At 40.5% G+C, this 21,435-nt stretch overlaps 1 protein-coding gene across 2 annotated transcripts in view; it reads left to right on the forward strand.

Annotated features, from left to right (window-relative positions):
- tln2a (talin 2a) overlaps positions 1-21,435 on the forward strand; it is a 99,918-nt gene that overhangs the window by 71,282 nt on the left and 7,201 nt on the right. For both annotated transcript variants that reach the window (XM_063477895.1, XM_063477904.1), the window contains exons 27-54: positions 55-183; positions 357-459; positions 1,200-1,408; positions 2,611-2,730; positions 3,218-3,415; positions 3,566-3,705; positions 4,371-4,464; positions 4,639-4,728; positions 4,828-4,950; positions 5,057-5,200; positions 6,213-6,374; positions 6,623-6,763; positions 6,876-7,057; positions 8,253-8,385; positions 8,957-9,058; positions 9,634-9,804; positions 11,801-11,947; positions 13,694-13,795; positions 14,378-14,497; positions 14,899-15,045; positions 15,828-15,994; positions 16,716-16,899; positions 17,073-17,198; positions 18,388-18,504; positions 18,728-18,913; positions 19,373-19,480; positions 19,682-19,787; positions 20,414-20,538. In XM_063477895.1, coding sequence (XP_063333965.1) covers positions 55-183; positions 357-459; positions 1,200-1,408; positions 2,611-2,730; positions 3,218-3,415; positions 3,566-3,705; positions 4,371-4,464; positions 4,639-4,728; positions 4,828-4,950; positions 5,057-5,200; positions 6,213-6,374; positions 6,623-6,763; positions 6,876-7,057; positions 8,253-8,385; positions 8,957-9,058; positions 9,634-9,804; positions 11,801-11,947; positions 13,694-13,795; positions 14,378-14,497; positions 14,899-15,045; positions 15,828-15,994; positions 16,716-16,899; positions 17,073-17,198; positions 18,388-18,504; positions 18,728-18,913; positions 19,373-19,480; positions 19,682-19,787; positions 20,414-20,538 — 3,876 coding nt within the window. The remainder of the gene's footprint in view (positions 1-54; positions 184-356; positions 460-1,199; positions 1,409-2,610; positions 2,731-3,217; positions 3,416-3,565; positions 3,706-4,370; positions 4,465-4,638; positions 4,729-4,827; positions 4,951-5,056; positions 5,201-6,212; positions 6,375-6,622; positions 6,764-6,875; positions 7,058-8,252; positions 8,386-8,956; positions 9,059-9,633; positions 9,805-11,800; positions 11,948-13,693; positions 13,796-14,377; positions 14,498-14,898; positions 15,046-15,827; positions 15,995-16,715; positions 16,900-17,072; positions 17,199-18,387; positions 18,505-18,727; positions 18,914-19,372; positions 19,481-19,681; positions 19,788-20,413; positions 20,539-21,435) is intronic.

Consider the following 21,435-nt stretch of genomic DNA (forward strand, 5'->3'; position numbering starts at 1 on the left):
TTACAGGTGAAACAGAAACAGCTGTAACTGACCATATACTTGCTTTTTTTCTAGGCTCATGAAGCTTGTGGCCCCATGGAGATAGACTCTGCCCTTACAGCCATCCAGACCCTAAGAAGTGAGCTACAAGATGCCAAGATGACTGCTGTGAATGCCCAACTAAAACCACTTCCTGGAGAATCAGTAAGAAACATTGTAGCCCCATAAAACAGAGTCAGGACTGAGCTGCACTAGATTCAAGACATGCTCATGCTGCCAGTGCATGAGCATGTCAGAAGCGAGTTTGCAGGCTAATATTTTGTTTTCAGTTACTAAAATACAAAGCCTCTATCTTCTCTTTTTCCCCCCCTCTCTAGCTGGAGAAGTGTGCTCAGGATCTGGGCAGCACCTCCAAGTCTGTGGGATCCTCTATGGCTCAGCTGCTCACCTGTGCTGCACAAGGAAATGAACACTACACAGGTTGGTACTGCTGACATCATTCTAGTAAAAAAACCTTCAAACCGAGGCAAGAGGAAGAAATCTTTATCGTTTTAGGAAACCACATACAACCTTTCATCTATTGCCTCAAGAAGGCCTACTTCTTTATTATAAACCAACTAGACCCGCAGCTTGATGTCGCACCTTAATGAGCTGAATTTATGGTCACTAGTTGTCTTGACCTTTCTCAAGTTCATCCTGTGCTATTATCTCTTGCTTTGCTCTCCAGAATGTAACACACACAAGGCTCGCTGGTGATTTCATTAGCTTTAACAGTATCCTCGGTTAGAGCACAGTCCAAAGAACCAGAGGAGAAATACACCCATCGCCTGGAACCCGTTTTTTCTTTTTCCTTTTTCCTCCCCCTTGAGTAATCTTGTTATCTGAACCATAATATGGTTTCATTCCATTTGTTTTATCCCATCCAGCTAATTTGTTGTGGATGAGATGTCACATTTCTCATGAGACTCTCATTGTCGGTTCCTGTCTGTGAGGGAAAGAGCCTCATGGCACCTTTGTTTTGTTGCTTGTTGCTTCACATTTCTCGAGACAGAAGAATTACTTTTTGTGCCTTTAACAAATGCCATTACAAATTTTTATGACTCGAAGATGACAGTGAACACTGTCTTGTCACAAAGTGTCATAGCTTTAATAACGCACTGTGATGCCTCTGTGTCAGTTACATTTGTACTCTCTCTTACCTCTGATCATCCCGCGTGTAGGAATAGCAGCCAGAGAGACAGCTCAGGCTCTGAAAACACTCGCCCAAGCAGCCCGTGGCGTTGCTGCTTCCACTACGGACCCCAAGGGCGCGGCTGCCATGCTGGACTCGGCCCGTGACGTTATGGAGGGCTCTGCGCTTCTCATACATGAGGCTAAGCAGGCACTGATTTCCCCCGGAGACGCTGAGAGCCAGCAGAGACTGGCACAGGTGAGATGGTTCAGAATTGCTCGAGGTTATGGAGTCCAACACTGCAGATGGCAGGAAGGCTCGGTCCAGCCCTCGGCTTCCTTTCAGATTATGGCACCTGTGCCTTAAAAGTAAAGTCATCAAAATAAACTCCTGAACAATCCTGAACGGCTTTAGAAGCACTAATTAAGTCCTTGACTATGTGATAGAATTCCTACCTCATGTGTAAATGAAATACACTGTTAAAAGTAATATTTTTCCCCTGGGACTCATGGAGGAATTGAACAGGAAGTTTAATAATAGATCTTACTGAATATGTTGTGAATTTATATGATGTGACTTTTAAAGATGAAACCAGGTTCTGTTTTTGTTTAATATATTTATTAATCAGCCTTTCTGTCTTTTGCTTAATATGTTTAGTTGAATATTTACGTTTAGAAGGACATCTACATCTGCTTGGTGATGCAGTCAAGTGAACACCTGTCAAATTTAGCAAGTAGCTCTATAATAAACCAGGTGGCAATTTATTGCAAAGTATTTTAATTATTTATACCTTGTTGCCCAGGTGTTTTCCACTCAAAATGAATAAATGATGTGGTATCAATGGAGGAAAATGAATATTAGAATAACCAAATAGTGTTATCTAAGACCTTTTGGAAACGTTTAGTAAAACAAATTAAGTTTGGATGTGTGAGCCTCTCTGTTATCTTTGAACTGCTTCACTGAGATCTCATGTCATGTTGTGTGCTTCAGGTCTGGCTATGTGATATTTATGATGAAAAAAAAAATCTGTTATTTTCCATGAGGAAACACGACAGAATGAGATGCAGTTTCTTAAGACTCAGGTCTATGAAAATAAGTAATGGCTTAAATAAAATATACAAATAAAAGTAATACAACAAATGAATGTAATAAAAAGATTATATAAACTAATGAACTATATAATAAATGACCCTTTAAAATAAAAATAATGGCCTACTCCATAAGTCTATTAAAAAGTGCAGCAGTTTGAAGTGAAAAATGTTTGTTTTCAGAGGCGTGACAGTTTGGCACAGTTGAACAGTCTCACTACATCTACATCTGACAAAAACTTTTTCAGCCTTATGGACAACTGGCACTTATTGGGGATAATTGCTATGCTCATTAACGTTTTGAGTTTGGATTTCTAGATTAGCTTGTCCACCTGTGCCCACCCTCCTAACCCAGTTTGCTGTGTGTTTCAGGTGGCGAAGGCTGTGTCTCATTCCCTAAACAACTGCGTCAACTGTCTACCTGGCCAGAAGGATGTGGACATGGCTCTCAAGAGCATCGGAGAGGCCAGCAAGAAGCTACTGATTGAAACCGTGAGTCATCGGAGCTCTGCCGGCACAACATCGGCATCACAGATTGCTTTCCGTTCCCATGGTGGGAGGAAAAAAGAAACAACCTCGAGAAATATGTGATTAATGACACGTACAAGTGAAGAGCAGGACTGACCTTTTAAATATCATTTCAAGCATTCTTTAGGGACCACTTTTAAATCATTCAGCAGCATTGTTCATCTGACGGGAGTGTAAACCTGATTTCATTCTATCATCAGCATGCAAGTCAGGAAAGGGTCAAGATTTACTTTTCTATTGCTTTTTAAACATTTGTCAAGTTTCAAACTTAAGACTAAAGATGTTTTGGTTTACAGACAGTTTTCAGTTTATAGGGTTAGCACTAAAGTGACATCATTATTGCTGATACACCTACTGTAAATGCATTGGGGAACTGTTAGATATTACTCTGACGCTTAAAAATAATTGAATTTCTTTCATCTTGAATCATTCTATTTTGTGCTGCCTTCAGATCCCACCGGCCTCCAAGTCATTCCAGGAGGCCCAGAGTGAGCTCAACCAAACAGCAGCTGAACTAAACCAGTCAGCAGGCGAGGTGGTCCATGCCTCCAGAGGCTCCAGCAGCCAGCTGGCTGTGGCCTCTGGAAAGTTCAGCCAAGACTTTGATGAGTTCCTGGATGCTGGCATCGAGATGGCTGGGCACACTCAGGTTGGTTTTGTATTTCAATTCCAACATCTGGTCATCAATATTAAGACAGTAGTAGCACGTATCACAACTCAGATATCCCAGTATAGAGACAAAGACTTCAGACTCCTTTGAAATGTATTTTCACACGCTTATGTGTGTGTGTCATTCTAGAAAAAGGACGACCAGGTGCAGGTGATTGGTAACCTGAAGAACATCTCCATGGCTTCTAGCAAACTGCTGTTGGCTGCTAAAAGTCTATCTGTGGACCCAGCAGCAGCAAACGCCAAGAACCTGCTAGCTGCTGCAGCAAGGTACTACAGCTGGCCCCTACACACACCCACACCCACAAACCATGATTTTTAATATTTACAGCACATTTGATTGGTAGTATCTCATGATAGATCTTAAGATCAAAGAGTCGATATAAGGCTCAAGATCCAGGGTTCGGCAATAAGACTAACAGCAAATAATTAGCTGTTCAAAGCTATGAACATAATAATTATATTTTATTGCTATTGGTTTAGATCTGTTTTTTAAACTACCACTTTACTCATTCGGCAATGAGCATATGGTAAAAGCGTCTATCAAGGCAAGTGGGCTTTGTTATGATTTTCACATTATCAGCAAAATGCACTCAGACATCTGCTTGCTATGATAACATACTCATTAATGGGTTTAATGGGGCCAATTGAAGCTGCCAACCATAACGGGTCATTTAAAAAATTAAAAGCAAACAAAAAGAGAGATGCAAACAAAATGTTGAGACGATCAGATAAGGGGATGAAATTGATAAGCTTGCACAAACAAAAAAGACGTAGGTATTTGCAAGGCTGAGTGTATAAGCTGTGTTATTACCACACAGAAACAAGCGGGAATAATTCTCACATTTCAAAACCGACGCACACAGAATAAAAGCCTGTTTCCCTTATACTCTCATGGACTGGAGTGTGATGTTTGTTCCTCTTCTCTATGCCAGAGCTGTGACTGACAGCATCAACCAGCTGATCACTCTGTGCACACAGCAGGCTCCAGGGCAGAAGGAGTGTGACAATGCCCTGAGAGAGTTGGAGGTAAATAAAACTTTACCACCTTGTGATCAAGCATTCGCAATCATCAATGGTGTCAGCGAGTTTCAATACAAGCTGTAGATTACAAGACGCCGCTCTTTTCTGGCACTGACTAATGAGAATAAAGTGAAAATAAAAGCCTCTCAAACTTCTATAAAACTTTTATTCATCTCCCAGGCTGTCAGAGGAATGCTTGACAACCCCAATGAACCGGTCAGTGACCTCTCCTACTTTGACTGTATCGAGAGTGTGATGGAGAACTCAAAGGTAGGCTTTTGACTAAAGCAGACAGATACAAAGCACACGGCACACTTCCAATTAGGCATCTTAAACGTACCATTTCTTCTCTGCCGACTCTCTGGTCAGGTCCTGGGAGAGTCTATGGCTGGCATTTCTCAGAACTGCAAAACCGGGGACGTGTCTGCATTTGGAGACTGTGTGGGATCAGCTTCTAAAGCCCTGTGTGGCCTCACTGAAGCCGCAGGACAGGTACAGAGTGTTAGAGCAGCGATTGTCATGCTCCCTGGGCAAATAAAGAAACAGCAGTCGGGGTGATGATGGGGAATGCTGTTTGATGAGTGCTATTTTTCCACAGGCTTCTTACTTGGTGGGTGTGTCAGACCCTAACAGTCAGGCAGGACACCAGGGTTTGGTGGATCCCATACAGTTTGCTAAAGCCAACCAAGCAATCCAGATGGCTTGTCAGAATCTTGTTGACCCAGAAAGCAGCCCCTCCCAGGTATATCCACTGTTCTCCTCATATACAACCAAAGCCAGTTAATTATATAAAAGTGTAATGTACAGTGCCAACATAGCACTGTGGTTACGCTGTTCTGCAGAGATGTTAGAGTATGATTCATTATCAGACCAGTGTGTTGGACTGATATGTGTTCAGAATAGTTTAATCTGCTGCAGCTCGGTCTTGTTTTGTTCTTGATTCTGTCTTGTTATTTACTGCCTTTCTCTGGTGCTTGACTTGCATTAAGAGATTCCTATGTTGATGGTTCACGCTCACATAAAGTAATCTGTAGACTTTTTTTGTTGTTTGTTTAAATAAACCCAACTTCTTGTGTTTAAGAGAAGTGTTTCGAAAGAAAATTCAGTCACTAAATGCAGACCACCACAACAGTCAGAATTAAGAAATTTCTAGAAAACAGAATTATTGAAGTAGACGGTTATCTGTTTGCTCCGAATTGCTTAATATTCTGTGCAAACACCCTGTGCAGAAGCATCCAACTGTTTGGTAGCCAGATGCTTTCCCTGCAGATCTGGAAGTCTAATATTAATATTTGCTCTATTATTGCCTTTATTTCCATCAACAACTCTCTGCATTGAAGATTAACATTTTGTCTAATTATGCAACTTCCTAAGCACTCTCACATAAGTCACATTTCAGCTCATCGGTCTATACCAGAGATTTTAATGAAGATCTTTTATTAGTAAATTATTTTTAGTTCAAATAAATGGTAATGGCACAAAACTGCACACATACCACATGGGCGTCTGCAGGGAGTTCCTGAGTCGATTCCCTGCTAACCAGACCTTAACTGCATTCTCCTGCTTTCTTTCATCTCATTTCTTCTTATCTCTGCGGCAACTGTCTCATGAAGCCAAACGTTCCAGAAAACATTCAAAACAAAAATAATAAGACTGTACATTTGCTTTACATTTGGGCCTCTTATATCAATCTTATATCAAGATTGTCCATGCCTGCAGTATCACTGACAATTTACCATTTTACTGTTTTACAGGTTCTCTCAGCAGCCACCATCGTTGCTAAGCACACCTCGGCATTGTGCAACGCCTGTCGTCTCGCTTCTTCTAAGACAACCAATCCTGTTGCCAAGAGGCACTTTGTGCAGTCTGCCAAGGAGGTTGCCAACAGCACTGCCAACTTGGTCAAAACAATTAAGGTAGGTTTCTATCTTGTCAAAAGTTTGACTCTGTGACCTAATTGTCATTGTACAGCTATAAACTTAGCTTAGACATAACATTTCTGTCTTTGACTTGTGTGATAATCTGGAGGAATCCCTGTTTTTATGTATATGTCTGTCTTTTTAAAAATATTTATTCTCAGCGCTTTTGATGACTTTAATACAGTCAGTTTTAATGCTATTTGTTTCATACACCCTTTTTTTAATTCCATTATCTCACTTTCCAGGCTTTAGATGGTGATTTCTCAGAGGAAAACAGGAACAGGTGTCGAGTCGCCACGGCTCCACTAATTGAAGCTGTTGAAAACTTGACAACATTTGCTTCCAACCCAGAGTTTGCCAGCGTGCCTGCTAAAATCAGCACTGAGGTGTGGCTCTGTCAACATTAGTGCAGGACTGTTGCGCGTTTTTACAGTTTACCAGTTGAAGAAAAATTTGGAAAATTATGCAAAATTTCAATTGAGTTTGTTTTTTCTCTAGGGCTCTGCAGCACAGGAGCCCATCCTCCAGTCGGCACGGTCTATGCTTGATAGCTCCACCCATCTGCTCAAAACCGCACGCTCATTGGTTATCAACCCAAAAGACCCGCCCACGTGGTCCGTCCTGGCCGGTCATTCTCGTACTGTCTCCGACTCCATCAAGAGTCTCATCACAGCCATCCGGTTAGTTAACAATGATTCAGTGAGATTTTACAAAACTAGATGCAAAAAGACAAACTACAGCAGGAGTGTTTATGCAAAGGTTTCACATTTAAGGAACACTTTGACATTTTGGGTGATAGGTACATTCACTTTGTTGCTGATGGTTAGCTGAGGAGATCAATACTGCTCATGTCTGTTAGATAAATATGAAGTTAGTGCCAGCATCTGTTCAGATTTAAGCTTTAAAATGGGCAAACAGCTAGGCTAGATGAGTTTAAACAAAAACAAAATAATATCATGATTTGGCAGGGATTGTGAAACCCTTTCAACCCAGGAAGACTCCAAATCATCAGTTTAATAATTTATCGCACTTCAACACCACTGTAGTCTATTTCCGTGCAGTGATGAATTGTGCGTAACACAGTTTGTGCTCCCTTTTTATCTGCTTGTATTGCTGTATAAAGCACCTTGAGAGGGGGCAGCCAAAAGCTGTAACCTGGGGTTACGTACACTTGTGTTTTGTGCAGCTCACATTTTTAATCTCCTCTTTCACACAGTTTTGTACCTGACCTTGATCAGAACAAAACTGATGCCCATGAGAGGCTAATTCCCTGAGTCAAACACACTGAATGTTAAGGTTCTCATTCGTCTCAGAACATCTGCACATTAGCATTCATGCGTAGCCGGCTTAGCGTCGCTTTCAGTTCTGATGCCCTTATCGCTGTCTTCCTTTTTAGACTGCATATTCAGTACTGGGAGTGTAATAGAATTCAGTGATATATTTCAGGCCAAAGAATACACATAGCATCCTGCAACAGCCGGGCTCATAACTTTGTCAGCCTCATTAAGCACAGAGATGAGGTTTTATTTTAGTCTTACTTTTGGTGTGCCACCGTGCATGGAAATGGATGTTTAACGAACTTAATCTGCCCATGAGGCCGGAGCCACAGACAAATCAAAGGCTTCAAAGCTAATTTTGCTGCCTGGCTTGATCTCCCTATGCAGAGACGAGGCCCTACAGGCCACAGTTTGGCAGATGTGACCTGAGCAGCAATGAGATGAGGAAGCCAGTAGAGAAAGGGGGGGGGGATAAAAATCCTGCAATGTGTCTGGGTTTTAATAATTCCAATGTTAACATTTCTTCTTCTGGTCTTTTCCTTTCTTCATTACTCATTTTTGTCTTTCTGGTTCTCTTTTTCTCCTCTCCTGTTCGCAGGGACAAGGCCCCAGGCCAGCGGGAGTGCGATTCGTCAATCGATAACATCAACAAATGTATCCGGGACATTGAGCAGGCCTCTCTGGCCGCTGTCAGCCAGAACTTACCCAGCAGAGACGACATCTCACTGGAGGTAAGCGGCCATCGGAAGATGGCTCAGGATCTTTGCAGACACAAACTTTGTCTGTGTTTTCATTTGTCTTTTTGTTACTTGCGTAGATATTAATCTGCTCTGTTTGCCTTTTCTTTTTTCCCACTTCCACTTTTCCCACTTTTTTTTTGCATGCTAAATCTGTCGGTTTTGAGTCTATTTTTAGTGGTATTAATTAGGTTTTCTGTCCTTTTCCTTTTGTCCGACCATTCAAGAGAGACTAGGGATTATTTCTTTCTTTTCTTTTTGTGTCTTTAAATGTAACAAAATATTTGAATGGCAGTAGTTCTTGCAGTAGTCCTTCAGCACAGTATGGACGGGATGTGAGTCTTATGTTTAACACCCTGACACTGGCTTTAATGGGGAAGTTTTGGCACCTGCTAAATAATAAAAAGTTTAAGCTCGCATATTAAAAGTCAGAGTAGCTCAGGGCAGTTATCCTTCTGTTATGTTTCCTGCTTTTTAGCAGGTCCCAGCTGCCTTCTTTGAATGCACCTCTGTCTCCCATAAAAAGCAACACAAAAACCAATTTCTTTTTATTTCCTCTCTTCAGGCACTACAAGAGCAACTGACGTCCACCGTGCAGGAAATTGGCCACTTAATTGACCCCGTTTCCACTGCTGCCAGGGGCGAAGCTTCCCAACTAGGACACAAGGTATATAGGGCAGTGCCTTAATTATTATTATACTGCAACTGTGGAGCAACAAAGTTGTACTTTGTCAGCAGCAGGATTCAGTGGCAGGAGTGTTGCCTGTATGCTTATGTTAGCCGTGGGCTGTTATAATTATCTCAGCATTATCTATCATTAAATAATAGTGATTTTTGAAAAAAATAGTTGATGCATTGTTCAAGCAGCAGGGTTAGTTTCACTTTTATATGAGTAAACTTTCACCTCCCACTAGAATGCTCTGTGTCACTGTCCATCTTTGCAAACTTATCAGCATTTTTTTCATGTGTTGTAAAGAAGATTATTACTGCAACATATTCCTTTTTATTCTGTCTGCACACCAAACAGTCTGCTTAATGGCCTGAAATTGTGCCCAGTAAGTGAAATGTATAAAAGGTTTAACACTTATATGACCGTACCATTTTGAAATAATTTGAGAAGCTGCTCATTTTCTGAAACCGTGCTTCTTCACGTGTGAATATGACACTTAGCGATATGTAGGCTGTCTAGTGCTGACTCGTGCTGTTTCTCTGGACTCATTAAAAACTTTTCTTTTACCTCAGGTGACTCAGTTGGCTGGCTACTTTGAGCCACTGATCAAGGCCTCCGTGGGTGTGGCGTCCAAGCTGAAGGACCACCAGCAGCAGATGACTTTCCTGGACCAAACAAAGACTCTGGCTGAGTCGGCTCTGCAAATGCTCTATGCTGCCAAAGAGGGTGGAGGAAACCCAAAGGCATGACCATTTTATGCTTTATGCACCTTGTTTAAAGTGCTCCTTCACGTCCTTTACACATATTGGAAAATGATCTCCATCATTAACTTTTCCAGTGCATCAACAAGTATAATTAACTGTATTTATTGCACACTTATGATACACAGTGATGTGTCAAAAGGGTGGAGCAAAGGGTGTCATCATTTAGGCCTTTTTAACTCCTACCAAACAACGGGACCAAAAGAGTATCACACATGTGTGACGAGGGAGAGACGGGCACCTTTTACGCCTGTGTGCCACCACAGTTTTAATCAGTCGATCAAAATACGATTAAAGTGGAGACTTTCAGCTTTAATTAAAAGGGTTTTACAAAATTTCTGCATTAACCATTTTGGAATTACAGACATTTGGCAGAAAAAACAAAAGAAGTAAATAATCCTAGAAGAATTAGGAGTAATCAAATTAATAATCTGCTAAATTCTTTAAAATAATGAATGCACACTGACCAGCTCGGCAGCACAAAAAGGTCTGATTGCAGAATTATTTCCATGGTTAAGTAAAACAGTTTCACAGCATCTAACCAATTCTTGAACACTTGGTAAGCACATAATTGTCTTCAAAAACCGTAATGAATGGAAATAAAGAGGGTTTACAATAAAGTGCAAACCACTGGTTACACTCAGAGACAAGATTTTTTATATCTCTAAATAAAAAAGAAAAATCTTTGGACAGATGAAACCAAATGGAGGAAAGAAACAAACTGTTATGTCAGTAACTTCTGTTCCCTGAAGGAGTTGAAGAAGATATAACACATATAGGATGAGATATCACACTTCCTGGTTGAAGACACTTCTGTTCACGCCATTAAGGCAAATGATATGTGACATATGTGAGGCCCTGCCTGCATATAATACACCCTTATCATCACAGTCATCCCTCAGTTTGATAGCTGCTCTTCACCGAGCCCAGCTGCACAATGGGGCAACCTGGTGGTGTATCTAATTCCTCTCCTTCAGGGAACAGAAGTTGAGGACAGAACAGTTTGTACCCTTTCAGGCAATTCACTCTGTACACACATAGTATCAAATATATATACACCTCACAAAGCAGCTGCTGAACCAGAGTCAGACCACCATCATCTGACTGCATGGTAGACCGAGCAGAGAGGACACAATGAACCACTGACGGGACTGCCAGGTCCAAGTGATAGAACCAAACAAAAGTGTGCAGTGACGATCAAGTAACTGCAGCACAAACATCATTCACAGGAACACCTCTAAAAAGACCCCATGAGGATGCCATTCCTCTGGTGCAATGTGCTTTCACACTGAGGAAAAAAGAGAGTCCCTTTGTACCATATGCCAGGGAGATGGACTCCATAATCCAGTAGGAGAGCCTCTGTTTAGACGGAGATCTACCTCTGGATGGATTAACTAAGCAGACCAACAGTACATCACATTGAGTATCGTCAATATAGGTATGAAACTGCACCAGACATAGAGAATGCAGCCTATTCTTCTCCTCAGATGGAAAAGGGGGTGACAAAAGCTCAAATTCATAGAGCTATAAGCTGTAGGAATAACCTCAGGTAAAAAAGCAGTATTTGGCCATAATATGATGGGCAAATGGTGATGGGCAAATTTGCCCATCGTCCCATTTGTTGGACGTGCTAGCCCACGTCCAACAAATCTCATGATCCAAAGCATACCACATTATCTGTCAAACACACTAGAGGCGATGTTATGACATGGACATGCATGGGTGCTAGTATGTCTTGGCTTCTAGTGTTTATAGTGTACAGAGCTATACTCTCTGCTCAGATTCAGCCAAACACTGCAAAAGTGACTTGGTTTCAGTGCAAATGGATAATGTTTCAAATACATATTGCAAAAACCTAAATGTTACTCAAGGCAAATAAATCCTGATATATGGGCTAGTTTGACAAGGTAATTTTAAAACTCTGAAAATGGGAGGTGCGTATATTTCATATGTGCTTGTGCTATGTCACATTTCACAGGCATCCCATACGCATGATGCTATAGCAGAGGCAGCTCAGCTCATGAAGGAGGCGGTTGATGACATCATGGTGACACTTAATGAAGCTGCCAGTGAGGTGGGAATGGTGGGAGGAATGGTGGAGTCGATCGCAGATGCCATGGCCAAGGTGAGTGCAGCCGGTTACAGTGTGTCGTCATTTGGATCAGATACCACAGAATAACGTCTACACCAATTTAAAGATATGCTTAGAGTTTTATTGGGTGAATTAAATTGCACTCTCTGGTTCATAAATAACAGACATTACTGCAGCTCTAAAAAAACTCCACTTTTTAAGCTCTTTGTCCGCATCAGCGATTGTCTGCCTTTCACCATCATCTATTTCAGCTCATCACCAACTACGTGGTGATTGACAGCTCTATTCTGTCTTCATTTGTGTTGCAAGACAGCATGGCTGCTAGTCAGATAATACATCATCCAACATTATCTTACAATGAGCAAAACCACCTGCTGTCCACCCTGTTCCCAACATCCAAAACAGGCATGGAAAATTAAATGTATTACACTAAAAATGCAGCAACTTGATATTATATTACACAGTTAGTCCATTTTAGTACGAATTTTTAAACCTGCGTAGGGGGAAACATCCTGTTTTGAAACATTTCCCACCTACAGAAACCAGAATGCTATAAAGAAACTGAGTGTGTGGTAAATGGATTAAAAGTTAATAGTGATAACAGAAGTTGTCTTATGGAAGCAAATGTTACAGAGCAATCATCATCTAATTAAAGTTTTATTCTTTTCTTGTGTTCATTTGACCCATGACTTCCCGTTGCTCTGTGTAACATCTTGATTACAACCATAATGTTTCCCAGGCATCATTTAAAAGTCACTGATTAACATATTAATACAAATCACGAGCAACTGAAGCAAAGGAACATTGACTGTGAACGCAGCCATTCTTACTCAGAGTCAGATAATTTGACCTATCTTTCCAATTAACAGTGAAACTATTGGCCTGAAAACCAAGAAAAATCCTTTTATCTCGAGTACAGGCAGCAGCTAGCATCAGCTAATTATATTTCTCCTTACCGTACTGAGTGAGGAGCATTGCAAAGGTGAAGAAGCGTCTCAGGAGTGTGGCTTCACCAGAGGGAACAGCATCTTTGCATCAACTTTGTGTGGCATGTCATGAATAATTTATGAAAATGGTTCATACATGGTACATGTTGAGCATGCAGGTGCGTGTTTTGTCTGTGTGTCAGTCAGTGTAGTTGATTAAATGGGGATAATCCTCCCAAATAATCCCATTGGCGTAATGGTCACCCTCCATTGTGGTTTTTAGCAGCGGCGATTTAAACAGCTTTTCTGATTAACTTTGAGTCACCTAGTCGAGGCTGCAGATTTTAACGCATTATTTCTATCAGCAGGAGGTGCAAACGTCATGCACTTGCAGTATTATGCTATCTTGCAGTACCAGCATGTTTTTCTGGAATCTCTTTTGTCTTCTCTGCCTTTTCCGTGATATTACAAGTAGTCTAATTTGGCAGAAATGCTAGAAACGTATAATGTTTGAACTGCAAGCTGATGATCAAATGTTTTTGGGGTTGATGCTGTTTTAAAGCTGTAATTACAGAGTGGATAATTCATAATGAGTGTTTATCATTCATACAGAGGGTTTCCCTGAATATAAAGCTGCATTAATGTCGGTTTGCTGATGCCTGCACACCTGGCAGAATTGGTATAATTGAAGGGTAGATTAGATTTAACGTGCCATTACAAGTAAAGAGCTGAAAAATTGATTTCCTTCACGTTTGAAGATGTTTGTTCCTTTTGCGAAGGACAAACCGATCGTGCCTAAAATGAAAAAATGCAGTGGCATTTTAACTGTGTGCTGATGTGTGTTTTTCCTTAGCTGGATGAAGGTACACCACCCGAACCTGAGGGCTCATTTGTGGATTACCAGACCAGTATGGTGAAATACTCTAAAGCCATTGCTGTCACTGCTCAGGAAATGGTAAGCTCTCAAAATAACTCTTAACATTTTTGTTCCTGAAGTACACCTGTGACCTACGAATGGGTTATTGTTGATTATAAACGAAATAGTTTGATTTACATGTCAATTCTGAAATCAAGCTTTTTTCTGATAATCCACACTTTGATGTTGTAGTTTATCAGCAGATCTGCGGTTAGTAGAAATTGTCCTGTTATGTGGTCCTAATTCTCCATCTTTGTGAGATGACTAGTTGGTTAAATAGAAGAGAAACAAGCTCATTTATAAAAGAAAAATTGATTTTTGACTTCACAGCACTTCATAGTGTAGTCAGTAAGTGAGACAGACTTAATGATTTTATCTACCTGGGAGAATCCAAAGATCTGATAAAATTATTTATCTACCTGCAGTCCCTCATTTATTTTAATGTTCTCCATTTGTCCCATTTCCACTTTTGTCCTCTCATTTGATCACTTTAGTAACCTCGTGATGATAGCCTTAATTTAATGCCCTAATGATTTTCGATAGTTTGTTGACGGAAAGTGAAGAAAAGTTAATCTGTTTTGTTTTTTTTGTGCTGAATTTCTTTTTCCCTCCATTTATCAGATGACCAAATCAGTGACTTGTCCAGATGAGCTGGGAGCCCTGGCATCACAGGTGACTGTGGACTACAGCCAGCTCGCTGTTCAGGGACGACTGGCTGCTCACACAGCTGAACCAGAGGAGGTGAGGAGGACTCTGAAAACAGTTTTCACCTACAAAAGAGCTCTGCTCCTTCAATATGGGAATTTTCTCTTTGTGACCTTTAGGCTGCTGTGGATTTAAAGGGAACTTAATGTGCTCTTCCTTATTTTCTGTTATTCATATATAAATATATTTACTGTAGGTGAATTTTAATCAAAATTCCAGTTTCTGTCTTCTCTAAACACTCTGTTATGGGGTTTTTTTCTTGGCTGTGTGCATTGTGAACACACAAGCTCCATCCACCTGCTCAAATCTTATTATTAAAGCTTCTCTAGTCCAGGAACAGAAATGAGGCATTTTTTCATTCTTTTTTTTAACTATTTATTTTGTTATTTAAAAAACCCCCACCTCCTCTATGTTCTTGCTTTGGTTTGTGTTTGCAGATTGGTTTCCAGATCAAAACCCGAGTGCAGGACCTTGGTCACGGCTGCATCTTTCTGGTCCAAAAGGCCGGAGCTCTGCAGATCACCCCGTCTGACGGTTTTACTAAGCGGGAGCTCATTGATTGTGCCCGTGCAGTCACAGAGAAGGTATTGTTCTGTCAATAAAATGGGACAGCCTTATTTAATTAAAAACACATTGTGCTTTTTTATTTTGTTCCGGTTTTGTTACAATAGTTCTGCCCACTACTGAAGCAAAACAGGTTATCTTAGTTCCCCCATCCATTAACCCAAACCCATCGGGCTAATTGTTGTCGATTGTTTGTTTGCTTCATCTTTAGGCTGCAGATATTTCTGCTTGGCCGAGTATGTTCCGCTCTGAACTCTCCTCTGTGTTGTTCTTTCATTGAATGTTAGAGTAAAATTGTTTTTAGCGAATTGTTTTCACATGAAGTGATTCGGCTCTGGTGCATTTTATCTGTGTGTGGTTTAATTATAGGATTCCAAAGCATGTATAATGTATATGTATATATTTATTTTACACATTATACTTGACATGTTTTCTTATCAAGTTTTCTCTTGTCTGAGCTTTTCACAGCTGTTATTTCTAATAATTCAAGTGTGCCAGTGTTTTAATACCACTTACACATAAGAAGGAAATACTTCAAAAGCATCACACATTTATTTTACTGAGTTAGCACATTGCAACGTACTGACATTTTTTCCCCTCTTGCTCTTCTCTGTTTTGACTAGTAAACGTGTACTTTACTCAAACTGAGCCAAAAGTAACACTACTTTGCTGCAAATTGCCAAACTTGTTTGTCCTTATTAATGTGCATCATAAAATTTACCAACCTATCCTTGATGGGGGGAAAAAAGCCTTCCTCTGCGCATCCTCACCTGTGTGGTTAACGGTCTGCTCATGTCCCCAGGTGTCTTTGGTGCTTTCAGCCCTCCAGGCAGGCAATAAGGGCACTCAGGCTTGCATTACAGCAGCCACTGCTGTGTCTGGGATCATTGCTGATCTGGATACCACAATAATGTTTGCGTCCGCCGGCACACTCAACGCAGAGAACGAAGAGTCCTTTGCCGACCACAGGTTAGTGCTTGAAGTGCACCTAGTAGTGCAAGACATTTCTACAAGACCCAACAGGAGTCTAAAATACACCCTGTTGTTATCTTTCATCCCAGACTGACAGAGTGACATATTAGCTGCTGAACGGGGAGGAAATCTCTGCTGATAGAAACAATAAATTATCCTAAGGCTTTGAAAAATGCACAGAGTGACACTTCTCTTATTGTCCTGCTCTCACACTTGTCTGCTGTAAGGCAGCACTTCCGCCGTTAAATACTAGTGTGTAAAGAAAAATACAGCAAAACGGGCAGAGAATAGACGTGTTCCATTACTAAATTTTCATTATAGTTCCTTACAGATGGTTGTTTGTGACGTTTCACTGTATCTCACTGAAGAATCTTTGAAGTGTAGATAAGCAGTTTCGGGACACGATGAAAGAAAACAGAATCACTTAATCTCCGAGCATCTCACACAGCTACCTCAGAATAATAGAAGAAACTCTGCAGCTGCTTGCTATAATCTCCTTTGTCAATTTTAGGAAAAAAAATAACTGACATGACTTGTTATATAACCTTAGCAATCCTCCTCGTGCTTGCACAAGCTTTCATGAAAAAATGCCTTTGATATTAAAAGAGCTGTGCAGCAATATGTGTGTCCTTTTCACAGCAGTTCTCACACAGTTGAATTTTTTTATGTCTCTTTATGTCTTTTTTCCCCTTCTTTAATCTTTCCTTTTCTGTTTCAGGGAAAACATTTTGAAGACTGCTAAAGCTCTGGTTGAGGACACAAAGATGCTGGTGTCCGGCGCAGCTTCCGGTCAGGAGAAGTTGGCACAGGCTGCTCAGTCTTCTGCCAAGACCATTACCCAGCTCACAGATGTGGTCAAATTGGGTGCTGCCAGCATTGGCTCTGATGACCCTGAGACACAGGTTGACCATTATTGTGTTTGTAATCCTCTCATTTCTGTTTGTCCTTTGTCTAGTGCGCCTGTTTAATAGGAGGAATTATGGAATTATGAACTGCGACTGGCAATAACCTTTCAGTGTTTCTGCTTTCCTGGACTGCACAGTGATTAGTCGATGTCTTTCTGTCCTTTCTCTAGGTGGTGCTGATAAATGCTGTCAAAGATGTGGCCAAGGCATTGGGTGAGCTCATTAGTGCCACCAAGTGTGCCGCTGGCAAGGCAGCCGATGATCCATCTATGTACCAACTAAAGAGCGCTGCGAAGGTGAGGAGATCAGTCTGCAAGTGCTGAAACTGTCATCTAATTTAACATCCTCCAGTGGGCTCGAATATAGAAATCTGGATATTGGAATTTTCTTTATTTTACTCAATAAAAACAATAAAATCTATTTGATTTTTTGTTGGTTTCTCTTATGTTCGTATTTTCTGATTATTCAAATGGAAAACTGGAACTGACATCAGTTTAAATTGATGACAATAATTCCACCGTCCCACATCCTGTATGCGCAGACATCCTCCCCTTACTCAGGCCGAGTCATTAATCAGTAAAATCACCCACAAGAGTTAAACTGGAGACTTGGTAATGGAAATTGTCAGGCTGTTCGGGATAGCAGGAAGCGTCTAATACTTCTAACCAAGATGATTATGCTTAGTGCTTTGCTCCGACACACATGCGCTGTAAATTTTCAGAGTCACGGCTCATAACTCACCGATGACACTGTCGACTGCTCATTATCACCTCAACCTGTAAAGCCTGGGAAAAAAAATGTCAGTTCTCAGTCAGCAACACCACAGAGTGTCATGAAGTCTCTCTGAAGATCACAACATGCCTCGCATACAATTTTAGGACTGGAGGTGGGGTGGGGGGGTTAACTCTGACAAATCAGTCTTTCCTTTATGGGGCTTGTGTGCCCCCTATCTTTCAGTATGGTGTATTATAGCTGATTTTAACTGGATGTGTTCTGTTTTTATGTCCTCTCACTGTTCCAACATAAGTGTGAAATTACAGAGCTATAGAAATTTCATCTGAATTAAATTAGTTCAAACTATAAATAAAAACATGATGAGCCAAGGAAATATATATATTAAAAAAAAAAGGTGTCACCCATATGTGATGATCGTCAAGGCTGTGCCCACCAGTGTAGTGAAATATCTTGATTAGGGATGTGTTTATTTGCTCAGTTAGTTATAAAATAAACAGTCCTAGACGTTTTTTTAAATATAAATTACAACTACATATACATTATACATAAAAGTTTTTCAGGGGAGGGGGGGGTTATTATAAAAAACAACCAAATACTGAACCTCCTCGTTGGTAATATTATCATAGTAATAAGACTGTTGTCCTAAATATTCCATAATGTCAGTCATTTGGGGTTTGTTCTGTTGTCCTTCCTCTATTTCTAATTCAGAGCTTGGATGTGGCTGAACACAGTGTTCTCTGTTTTCTCCAGGTGATGGTGACAAATGTGACATCCCTGCTGAAGACGGTCAAAGCTGTGGAGGATGAAGCTACTCGCGGTACCAGAGCACTTGAGGCTACAATCGAGTGTATTAAACAGGAAATGTCGGTAAGGACGAGTCGAGCTTGTGAATGTTAGTTAGCAGTATGGTGGCATCACACGTTTCAGAAAGGGGACTGATCAGCTTGCAAGTGTGATGAGTAATATTTTTGTAATTATTGAAAATGTTGAGTGAGTGACAAAGTAAACATCTTTAGTTTTTTTTCCACAGTGAGGAGTTATTGATTTTAATATTCCCTGAATTAAGTTTGTGCACTTAAAATGTCCACAGGTGTTTCAATCCAGGGATGCTCCCAACAAGACAACCACACCTGAGGAGTTCATTCGCATGACTAAAGGAATCACCATGGCAACTGCTAAAGCGGTGGCTGCAGGGAACTCTGGCCGACAGGAGGACATCATCCATACTGCCAACGTCAGCCGCAAAGCCATGTCAGACATGCTCACTACCTGCAAGGTGCTCTATTGCCACAAACAAGTCATGCATGTCTAAATTTGATTTATTGCGGTACTTCCAAAAAGTTGCAAAAAAAAAGAAAATATGTCCATCTATCCATTATTTCCCACTTATCTGAATTTGGTTGTGGTAGCAAAGGCTAAGCAGGGTATTCCAGATCTCCAGTGGTTTACCTGAAGTGTCATTCAACTTGGGCATAAATTTTCAAAAGAAAGGTGCAAACGAGGCATCGTTAGCTTCTAACTAGATAGCCCAAATTTCTACACGAAGGAGGAGTGGGTCTACACTGAGCTCTCTACGAATGTCTAAGCTCTTCGCCCCATCTCTAAGGCTGAGCCCAGCATCATCAGCATCAATCATTTTCGCCACTACAAATGCAAACCAAAAACTGAAATTAGAATTCTGACCCACAAATGTCATCCCCACACAAATTTATAAGTGTGTGTTTGTGTCTTTCAGCAAGCAGCCTACCATCCCGAGGTCAGTGAGGAGGTGAAGAACAGAGCACTGATGTTTGGAGCAGAATGTACAACTGCTTACATTGACCTGCTGGAACATGTACTGCTGGTAGGTTGAATACTGCACCAGCAAGTCTGTAAAAAAAAAAAAAAAAAAAAAACTTGTACAAACGCTAATCTCATTATTTGATACTTTAAGCATCTTTAATATAAGCATCCACCATTGCAACACTTTTTATGTATCTATATATAAAAAATAATAAGGAAAAGTTTATTTTAAGTTTACACTGTTGCACCCATGTGTTTGTAGGTACTGCAGAAGCCTACTGCAGAGCAGAAGCAGCATCTGGCAGCTTGTTCCAAGCGAGTAGCGGGAGCAGTAACAGAGCTCATCCAGACTGCTGAGGCCATGAAAGGTAATGCACACAGTCACACATCACCACATGTTACACAAGGAGTCCTTTTGAGATGTCATGCAATAAACACAAATTCATATGAGTAAAGCTTTTATTTACTTTCTAATAAGGCTCCCAACAAATATTATATTGCTATTAATGGTAGAATGTATTTTTAAAAAGCTCATGTAACAGAAAAAAATATTTATTTACTCAAACATTTGGTAATATTCCTGTCCTCCTTCTCTTGCTACAGATGGAGGTAAGTTAGGGCCGTTTTCTGTACTGTGCCAGTTGTGAGCTCTTAAATAATTTCTCTCCTCAGCGCTAACATCGATTTTATTTAATCTCATCAAATCCAGCTGCTCTCAGGCTTCTCAGTTACATCCATCTGCTCTATCCATCATGCTTTCTTTTATGTTCCATTACTCTGTCTCCATTGCAGTGAATGATGGTTTGTTGTCAGCTATGCATGGGATGTGAAGATACATGGCACACTTTCCTGTGTGTGGTCACGGTGTACTTGTTTTCTTTGGATCACAGTGTGAAGCATGTTCGGTCAAAACACTGCTTTGTGAAGCATTAATAAAATCCTATTTACAAATTCAAATCTTATTCATGAATATGGGTGTGCTTGCCTGCCTCAGGTTCAGAGTGGGTGGATCCCGAGGATCCAACAGTGATCGCAGAGACGGAGCTGCTCGGTGCTGCGGCGTCCATCGAAGCAGCAGCTAAGAAGCTCGAGCAACTCAAACCCAGAGCCAAGCCAAAGGTGGGTGACTGTATGGTGAATAAATGAGGAGAGAGGTGAAGGAGATAATCGTGTCAACATAATGTTAAAGAGAAAGACAGGACCTGTCAAAAGGCCTTTTTCCATTTTTTTACAGTTTAAAGCTTTCTAAGATATTGTTTCTGTCAGCAGTCTCTGGAAATAAAGAAGAAATATTCATCATGAAGCTCATAAAAGTCTTTCATGATAGATGATGTGTGGATAGAAATACTCTGTTACAAGAAAATGTCCTGACTTGAAAATTTAAAGTATGAATGGAAAATCATTCCTAAACAATCAATTTACTAATGGCCTATAGGTGATGTTTATATGGTATTTCAAAGATGATGTGATGAGCAGCTAAAATACTTTAAAATCATTAAATAATTATTTTGAAGATGTAGAGTTGTTTCCAAGATGCAAAAAGGGGAATAAACCGCAAAAACATTACAAAAAAACCTGTAACCAAACGCCTCAGGATCCCCTGCTGGCCACATTAGTTAAATCTTTATCGGTCCAGACTTTACAATTTTAGTGAATGTTAAGTCTAAAAAGAAAATGATAATGTAACTTTTCTATAATATAGATTATAGATTAGTGAGCTGGAGCACTTTGGTGCTAATTTTATCAGGTAACCAAATTAAAGTTGTTTTACTAAAAAGTACCAACACAACAATGTAACTGTTAAAAGTAAAAATACACACACATTGCCTAAAAATTATAACCTCTAGACTGTTATTAGGGCCCGAGCACTAGTGTGTGAAGGACCTATTGTAATTGCTCTGTTTATTATAGCATTATTATTGAGTGTGTGTGTGTGTGTGTGTGTGTGTGTGTGTGATTTTACTGTTACAGCTTGCTTAAATGCTTTTTATGTAGTAACAATTTAATGGTGACCAA

The sequence above is a fragment of the Pelmatolapia mariae genome, linkage group LG1 (assembly GCF_036321145.2).
Source record: "Pelmatolapia mariae isolate MD_Pm_ZW linkage group LG1, Pm_UMD_F_2, whole genome shotgun sequence".
Taxonomy (NCBI): domain Eukaryota; kingdom Metazoa; phylum Chordata; class Actinopteri; order Cichliformes; family Cichlidae; genus Pelmatolapia; species Pelmatolapia mariae.